The sequence below is a fragment of the Pristiophorus japonicus genome, chromosome 19 (assembly GCF_044704955.1).
Source record: "Pristiophorus japonicus isolate sPriJap1 chromosome 19, sPriJap1.hap1, whole genome shotgun sequence".
Lineage (NCBI taxonomy): Eukaryota > Metazoa > Chordata > Chondrichthyes > Pristiophoridae > Pristiophorus > Pristiophorus japonicus.
The window spans coordinates 3,581,432-3,590,926 of record NC_091995.1 but is presented as its reverse complement, the minus strand read 5'-3'; the positions used below and the strand labels follow the sequence as shown (position 1 = coordinate 3,590,926).

The 9,495-nt window shown below is 52.2% G+C and overlaps 1 protein-coding gene across 1 annotated transcript in view; it reads left to right on the top strand.

Annotated features, from left to right (window-relative positions):
- LOC139230626 (superkiller complex protein 2-like) overlaps positions 1 to 9,495 on the top strand; it is a 170,498-nt gene that overhangs the window by 135,558 nt on the left and 25,445 nt on the right. Inside the window, exons 25-26 of the mRNA XM_070862442.1 lie at positions 4,670 to 4,829; positions 7,894 to 7,973. Coding sequence (XP_070718543.1) covers positions 4,670 to 4,829; positions 7,894 to 7,973 — 240 coding nt within the window. The remainder of the gene's footprint in view (positions 1 to 4,669; positions 4,830 to 7,893; positions 7,974 to 9,495) is intronic.

Here is a 9,495-nt window from a genome sequence, read left to right as displayed (position 1 = left end):
CCCAGTGTAGTGCTGAGAGAGCCTTGCATTGCACAAGGACGTAAGAAATAGGAGCAGGAGTGGGCCCTGTGGCCCCTTGAGCCTGCTCCACCATTCAATAAGATCATGGCTGGTCGTCGACCTCAACTCCACTTTCCCTCCCGATCTCCATATCTATTGATTACCCGAGACTCCAAAAATCTATCGATCTCAGCTTTGAATATATTGAGAGACTCAGCATCCACAGCCCTCTGGGGCAGAGAATTCCAGAGATTCACAACCCTCTGAGTGAAGAAATTCCTCCTCATCTCTGTCTTAAATGGCCGACCCCTTCTCCTGAGACTGTGCCCCTCGTTCTAGATGCTCCAGACAGGGGAAACAACCTCTCAGCATCTACCCTGTCAATCCCCTCCAGAATCTTGTATGTTTCAATGAGATCACCTCTCATTCTTCTAAACTCCAGAGAGTATAGGGCCATTCTACACAATCTCTCATCATAAGACAGCTCTCTCATCCCTCTCATTCTATCAAGACAGTGAGTGGGCTGATGGCTTACGGACACATGCGGCAGCTCAATCTGGCGGCAAGACTGGCTCGTCCGCGTAAAGATCCCGCTACAGTCCTTCCAGCCGTGGCTCAGTGAGCAGCACTCCCGCCTCTGGGTCAGAAGGTTGTGGGTTCGAGTCCCACTCCAGGGACTTGAGCACGTAATCTAGGCCAACACTCCAGTATAGTACTGAGGGAGTGCCGCACTGTCGGAGGGACAGTACTGAGGGAGTGCCGCACTGTCGGAGGGGCAGTGCTGAGGGAGCGCCGCACTGTCGGAGGGGCAGTACTGAGGGAGCACCGCACTGTCGGAGGGAGGCGGTACTGAGGGAGCGCCGCACTGTCGGAGGGGCAGTACTGAGGGAGTGCCGCACTGTCGGAGGGGCGGTACTGAGGGAGCGCTGCACTGTCGGAGGGGCAGTACTGAGGGAGCGCCGCACTGTCGGAGGGGGGCAGTACTGAGGGAGTGCCGCACTGTCGGAGGGGCAGTACTGAGGGAGTGCCGCACTGTCGGAGGGGCAGTGCTGAGGGAGCGCTGCACTGTTGGAGGGGCAGTACTGAGGGAGCGTCGCACTGTCGGAGGGGCAGTGCTGAGGGAGTGCCGCACTGTCGGAGGGGCAGTACTGAGGGAGTGCCGCACTGTCAGAGGGGCAGTACTGAGGGAGCGCCGCACTGTCGGAGGGGCAGTACTGAGGGAGCGCCGCACTGTCGGAGGGGCGGTACTGAGGGAGTGCCGCACTGTCGGAGGGGCAGTACTGAGGGAGCGCCGCACTGTCGGAGGGGCAGTACTGAGGGAGTGCCGCACTGTCGGAGGGGCGGTACTGAGGGAGTGCCGCACTGTCGGAGGGGCAGTACTGAGGGAGCGCCGCACTGTCGGAGGTGCCGTCTTTCGGATGAGACGTTAAACCGAGGCCCCATCTGCCCTCTCAGGTATACATAAAAGATCCCACGACACTATTTCAAAGGGGAGCAGGGGAGTTCTCCCCAGCTACCCAGCCTAATCCCACTTTCCAGCTCTCGGTCCGTAGCCCTGTAGGTTACAGCACTTCAGGTGCACATCCAGGTACTTTTTAAATGTGATGAGGGTTTCTGCCTCTACCACCATTTCAGGCCGTGAGTTCCGCCCCAGACCCCCACCACCCTCTGGGTGAAGACATTTCCCCTCAAATCCCCTCGAAACCTCCCCCCAATTACTTTAAATCTATGCCCCCTGGTTGTTGACCCCTCTGTTAAGGGAAATAGGTCCTTCCGATCCACTCTATCCAGGCCCCTCATAATTTTATACACCTCATTCAGGTCTCCCCTCAGCCTCCTTTGTCCCAAGGAAAACATCCCCAGCCTATCCAATCTTTCCTCCATAGCTAAAATTCTCCAGTCCAGGCAACATCCTGGTAAATCTCCTCTGCACCCTCTCCAGTGCAATCACATCTTTCCTGTAATGTGGTGACCAGAACTGCACGCAGTACTCCAGCTGTGGCCTAACCAGTGTTTTATACAGTTCAAGCATAACCTCCCTGCTCTTGTATTCTATGCCTCGGCTAATAAAGGTAAGTATTCCGTATGCCTTCTTAACCAGTTGGAAATATATCGGCCGTTCCTTCATCGTCGCTGGGTCACAATCCCGGAACTCCCTCCCTAACAGCACTGTGGGAGCACCTTCACCACACAGACTGCAGCGGTTCAAGAAGGCGGCTCACCACCACCTTCTCAAGGGGCAATTAGGGATGGGCAATAAATGCTGGCCATTCATGGCTGGCCAGGAACGGAGATATATATGTATTTTTTTTTAAGTACTGTCCCGCCCTGCCTCCAACCCCTCCCATCCCCCCCAGGAGCAGAATGTTTGCTCTTGCCCCATTAGCCTCGTCATCATCATCATCATAGGCAGTCCCTCGGAATCAAGGAAGACTTGCTTTCACTCTAAAAGTGAGTCCTTAGGTGGCTGAACAGCCCAATACGAGAACCACAGTCCCTGTCACACGTGGGACAGATAGTCGTTGAGGGAAGGGGAGGGTGGGACTGGTTTGTCGCACGCTCCTTCCGCTGCCTGCGCTTGATTTCTGCATGCTCTCGGCGACGAGACTCGAGGTGCTCAGCGCCCTCCCGGATGCACTTCCTCCACTTAGGGCGGTCTTTGGCCAGGGACTCCCAGGTGTCGGTGGGGATGTTGCACTTTATCAGGGAGGCTTTGAGGGTGTCCCTTGTAACGTTTCCTCTGCCCACCTTTGGCTCGTTTGCCGTGAAGGAGTTCCGAGTAGAGCGCTTGCTTTGGGAGTCTCGTGTCGGGCATGTGGACAATGTGGCCGTGCCCAGCGGAGCTGATCGAGTGTGGTCAGTGCTTCGATGCTGGGGATGTTGGCCTGGTCGAGGACGCTAACGTTGGTGCGTCTGTCCTCCCAGGGGATTTGCGGGATCTGGCAGAGGATGCGTTGGTGGTTAGAAACATAGAAACATAGAAAATAGGTGCAGGAGCAGGCCATTCAGCCCTTCTAGCCTGCACCGCCATTCAATGAGTTCATGGCTGAACATGAAACTTCAGTACCCCATTCCTGCTTTCTCGCCATAACCCTTGATCCCACGAGTAGTAAGGACTACATCTAACTCCCTTTTGAATATATTTAGTGAATTGGCCTCAACTTCTTTCTGTGGTAGAGAATTCCACAGGTTCACCACTCTCTGGGTGAAGAAGTTTCTCCTCATCTCGGTCCTAAATGGCTTACCCCTTATCCTTAGACTGTGACCCCTGGTTCTGGACTTCCCCAACATTGAGAACATTCTTCCTGCATCTAACATGTTTGAACCCGTCAGAATTTTAAACGTTTCCATGAGGTCCCCTCTCATTCTTCTGTACTCCAGTGAATACAAGCCCAGTTGATCCAGTCTTTCTTGATATGTCAGTCCTGCCATCCCGGGAGCCAGTCTGGTGAATCTTCGCTGCACTCCCTCAATAGCAAGAATGTCCTTCCTCAAGTTAGGAGACCAAAACTGTACACAATACTCCAGGTGTGGCCTCACCAAGGCCCTGTACAACTGTAGTAACACCTCCCTGCCCCTGTACTCAAATCCCCTTGCTATGAAGGCCAACATGCCATTTGCTTTCTTAACTGCCTGCTGTACCTGCATGCCAACCTTCAATGACTGATGTACCATGACACCCAGGTCTCGTTGCACCTTCCCTTTTCCTAATCTGTCACCATTCAGATAATATTCTGTCTCTCTGTTTTTACCACCAAAGTGGATAACCTCACATTTATCCACATTATACTTCATCTGCCATGCTTTTGCCCACTCACCTAACCTATCCAAGTCACTCTGCAGCCTCATAGCATCCTCCTCGCAGCTCACACTGCCACCCAACTTAGTGTCATCCGCAAATTTGGAGATATTGCATTTAATCCCCTCGTCTAAATCATTAATGTACAATGTAAACAGCTGGGGCCCCAGTACAGAACCTTGCGGTACCCCACTAGTCACTGCCTGCCATTCTAAAAAGTACCCGTTTACTCCTACTCTTTGCTTCCTGTCTGACAACCAGTTCTCAATCCACGTCAGCACACTACCCCCAATCCCATGTGCTTTAACCTTGCACATTAATCTCTTGTGTGGGACCTTGTCGAAAGCCTTCTGAAAGTCCAAATATACCACATCAACTGGTTCTCCCATTGTCCACTCTACTGGAAACATCCTCAAAAAATTCCAGAAGATTTGTCAAGCATGATTTCCCTTTCACAAATCCATGCTGACTTGGACCTATCATGTCACCATTTTCCAAATGCGCTGCTATGACATCCTTAATAATTGATTCCATCATTTTACCCACTACCGATGTCAGGCTGACCGGTCTATAATTCCCTGTTTTCTCTCTCCCTCCCTCCTTTTTTAAAAAGTGGTGTTACATTAGCTACCCTCCAGTCCATAGGAACTGATCCAGAGTTGGTAGACTGCTGGAAAATGATCACCAATGCATCCACTATTTCTGGGGCCACTTCCTTAAGTACTCTGGGATGCAGTCCATCAGGCCCTGGGGATTTATCGGCCTTCAATCCCATCAATTTCCCCAACACAATTTCCCGACTAATATTATTCATACCTCTTCACGGGTCAAACGATGTAATCGAGTTCCTTTACCTCTGGTCTGGTGCAGGGCCCGACATTGACAAGAGCAGCCTGAAGATAGAGAGTGTGATCATACACCCAGGCTACAACCTGCGTGGGAAGGTTGGGAAGAAGATCACGGAGTTTTACGATTACGACATTGCCTTGGTTAAGTTACAGAAAAAGCTGACCTTCACCACGAACATCAGGTAAAAGTTATAAACAGATGCAAATCCTTTCCCTGCTTCCAAGGGATTGATTCCCTCAGGTGCCCCCTCGCTCTCTCTCCCTCTCTCTCTGAGTGTGGAGTCTGGGAGTGAGGGTCCGGGGGGGGGGGTTGGGGGGGGAAGAGGGCCTGCCACTTACATCCCGTCTCGACGATGATGTTTCCCTGACGCCATCACGAACATACGCACTCTGCCCGGTGGCTCCGACTGTCGCCATGCGGCCCTGTCCCGCGTTGACCAACTTTTGGGGGCCATCTGAAAGGGAGGAGGACGCTCCACAGACCTTTCGCGGTTTCGGCCCCGCCAAACCTTTGTCACCATCCTCCGCCTCTTCCACGACGACAGGCAGGCCGTGGTCCTTACCAACAGATCCATCACAGACCCAAGCCACGTCCAGACCAGGGTCAAACAGGGCTGCGTCATCGCCCCAACCCTCTTCTCAATCTTCCTCACCGCCATGCTCCACCTCACAGTCAACCAGCTCCCCGCTGGATGAATGACATCATCACCATCATAGGCAGTCCCTCGGAATCGAGGAAGACTTGCTTCCACTCTTAAAATGAGTTCTCAGGTGCCTGAACAGTCCAATACGGGAACCACAGTCCCTGTCACAGGTGGGACAGACAGTGGTTGAGGGAAGGGGAGGGTGGGACTGGTTTGCCGCACGCTCCTTCCGCTGCCTGCGCTTGGTTTCTGCATGCTCTCGGCGACGAGACTCGAGGTGCTCAGCGCCCTCCCGGATGCTCTTCCCCCACTTAGGGCGGACTGGTCTTTGGCCAGGGACTCTCAGGTGTCGGTGGGGATGTCGCACTTTATCAGGGAGGCTTTGAGGGTGTCCCTTGTAACGTTTCCTCTGCCCACCTTTGGCTCGTTTGCCGTGAAGGAGTTCCGAGTAGAGCGCTTGCTTTGGGAGTCTCGTGTCTGGCATGTGAACAATGTGGCCCTGCCCAGCGGAGCTGGTCGAGTGTGGTCAGTGCTTCGATGCTGGGGATGTTGGGCCTGGTCGAGGACGCTAACGTTGGTGCGTCTGTCCTCCCAGGGGATTTGCAGGTCGATGTATTTACTGAGTTGCATTATCACAGTAGGGTGAGTCACTTCCATGCTCCACCTCACAGTCAACAAGCTCCCCGCTGGAGTGGAACTAAACTACAGAACCAGTGGGAACCTGTTTAACCTACTTCATATCCAGGCTAAGTCCAAGACCACCCCAACCTCTGTCGTCGAGCTACAGTACATGGACGACGCCTGCGTCTGTGCACATACAGAGGCTGAACTCCAGGATATAGTCGATGTATTTACTGAGGCGTACGAAAGCATGGGCCTTACGCTAAACATCAGTAAGACAAAGGTCCTCCACCAGCCTGTCCTCACCGCACAGCACTGCCCCCCAGTCATCAAGATCCACAGCATGGCCCTGGACACCATGGACCATTTCCCATACCTCGGGAGCCTCTTATCAACAAGAGCAGACATTGACGACGAGATCCAACACCGCCTCCAGTGCGCCAGTGGAGCCTTCGGCCGCCTGAGGAAAAGAGTGTTTGAAGACCAGGCCCTCAAATCCACCACCAAGCTCATGGTCTACAGGGCTGTAGTAATACCTGCCCTCCTGTATGGCTCAGAGACATGGACCATGTACAGTAGACACCTCAAGTCGCTGGAGAAATACCACCAACGATGTCTCCACAAGATCCTACAAATCCCCTGGGAGGACAGACGCACCAACGTTAGCGTCCTCGACCAGGCCAACATCCCCAGCATCGAAGCACTGGCCACACTCGACCAGCTCCGCTGGGCAGGGCCACATTGTCCGCATGGTTCTGTGCTGGGGCCCCAGCTGTTTACACTGTACATTAATGATTTAGACGAGGCGATTAAATGTAGTATCTCCAAATTTGCGGATGACACTAAGTTGGGTGGCAGTGTAAGCTGCGAGGAGGATGCTTTGAGGCTGCAGAGTGACTTGGATAGGTTAGGTGAGTGGGCAAATGCATGGCAGATGAAGTATAATGTGGATAAATGTGAGGTTATCCACTTTTGTGGTAAAAACAGAGAGACAGACTATTATCTGAATGGTGACAGATTAGGAAAAGGGGAGGTGCTGCGAGACCTGGGTGTCATGGTACATCAGTCATTGAAGGTTGGCATGCAGGTACAGCAGGCGGTTAAGAAAGCAAATGGCATGTTGGCCTTCATAGCGAGGGGATTTGAGTACAGGGGCAGGGAGGTGTTGCTACAGTTGTACAGGGCCTTGGTGAGGCCACACCTGGAGTATTGTGTACAGTTTTGGTCTCCTAACTTGAGGAAGGACATTCTTGCTATTGAGGGAGTGCAGCGAAGGTTCACCAGACTGATTCCCGGGATGGTGGGACTGACCTATCAAGAAAGACTGGATCAACTGGGCTTGTATTCACTGGAGTTCAGAAGAATGAGAGGGGACCTCATAGAAACGTTTAAAATTCTGAGGGGTTTAGACAGGTTAGATGCAGGAAGAATGTTCCTAATGTTGGAGAAGTCCAGAACCAGAGGTCACAGGCTAAGGATAAGGGGTAAGCCATTTAGAACCGAGATGAGGAGAAACTTCTTCACCCAGAGAGTGGTGAACCTGTGGAATTCTCTACCACAGAAAGTAGTTGAGGCCAATTCACTAAATATATTCAAAAGGGAGTTAGATGAAGTCCTTACTACTCGGGGGGTCAAGGGGTATGGCGAGAAAGCAGGAATGCGGTACTGAAGTTAAATGTTCAGCCATGAACTCATTGAATGGCGGTGCAGGCTAGAAGGGCCGAATGGCCTACCCCTGCACCTATTTTCTATGTTTCTATGTTTCTATGCCAGGACACGAGACTCCCAAAGCAAGCGCTCTACTCGGAACTCCTACTCCCTGCAGGGGGGAGCGGTCCCGCTATATGAATGCTGGTTGGAAGATGTTTTACTGATTGAAGGATTGATTGGTTCCTGTAAATTCCTTCCCTTGAGCCCTGCATGAGGCCTGACTGCCTGACTGACTCTCTCTTTCTCTCTCTCCCCCATTTCCCACCCCCAGACCGATCTGCCTGCCTTGCACCACCCAGACCAACGTCGCTCTGCGCAGAGCCCAGATGAAAACCAGCTGCGCCAATCACAGTAAGCTTGAGTCGCTGCACACCTCGGCCCCAGCCAACCTCATCGGCATTGGGCATCTTCCAGAGTTCAAGGTTCATATCGAACTGCCTGACCTACCTTGATCAGGAAGGCCAATGGAATCTTGGCCTTTATTGCAAAGGGGATGGAGTATAAAATCAGGGAAGTCTTGCTACAGTTATACAGGGTATTGGTGAGGCCACACCTGGAATACTGCGCGCAGTTTTGGTTTCCATATTTACAAAAGGATATACTTGCTTTGGAGGCAGTTCAGAGAAGGTTCACTCGGTTGATTCCAAGATGAGGGGGTTGACTTATGAGGAAAGGTTGAGTAGGTTGGGCCTGTACTCATTGGAATTCAGAAGAATGAGAGGTGATCTTATCGAAACGTATAAGATTATGAGGGGGCTTGACAAGGTGGATGCAGAGAGGATGTTTCCACTGATGGGGGAGACTAGAACCAGGGGGCATGATCTTATAATAAGGGGCCGCCCATTTAAAACAGAGATGAGTAGGAATTTCTTCTCTCAGAGGGTTGTAAATCTGTGGAATTCGCTGCCTCAGAGAGCTGTGGAAGCCGGGACATTGAATAAATTGAAGACAGAGATAGACAATTTCTTAACCGATAAGGGGAGCGGGCAGGGAAGTGGAGCTGAGTCCATGATCGGATCAGCCATGATCGTCTTAAATGGCGGAGCAGGCCCGAGGGGCTGTATGGCCCACTCCTGCTCCTATTTCTTATGTCCTACACGAAGACAGTTTGAGCAGTCTACACATCGGTTCAATTGGACACGGGCCAGCAGGACATAGCCACCTCGATTTTGGCACTAAAATTAGTGCAGAGACTCAACAGGGCACAAAGCTGTGTCGTGGGATTGGACAGAGGTGCTGTGCTGAAGTGAGGGCAGAGGTGCATTGTCGGCAAATGTACTTTGTGTCTAACGATGGTGTACCGGACATGAGTGTAATATACTGCTCCAGCTAGTGGACTACTGTGGTAATGCAACTGCTGATGTATAAATAAAAGGGTCATGTGACAAGGTCACCTGACAAGATTTCGGTGCCGCCATCTTGTAGTCTGTGTACCTATGAAATAGAAACATAGAAACCCACAGCACAGAAGGAGGCCACCTCGGCCCATCGTGTCCCTGCCGGCCGACAAAGAGCCACTCGGCCCTCGGGCACCAGCCCTGAAGGTTACATATAAACCGATGAACAATGGCGGAGAGGCAAAGAGCACCCAGCCCAACCAGTCCGCCTCACACAACTGCGACACCCCTTATACTGAAACATTCTACACTCCACCCCAACCAGAGCCATGTGATCTCCTGGGAGAGGGAAAAACCAGATAAAAACACAGGCCGATTTAGGGAGAAAAAATCTGGGAAAATTCCTCTCCGACCCATCCAGGCGATCGACACTAGTCCAGGAGATCACACCCTGGCCATATTCTATTCCCTGCAGTACTTACCATTATATCTGCACCGTCCAGCGATAGGTCATCCAGTCTAATCCCAATTACCAG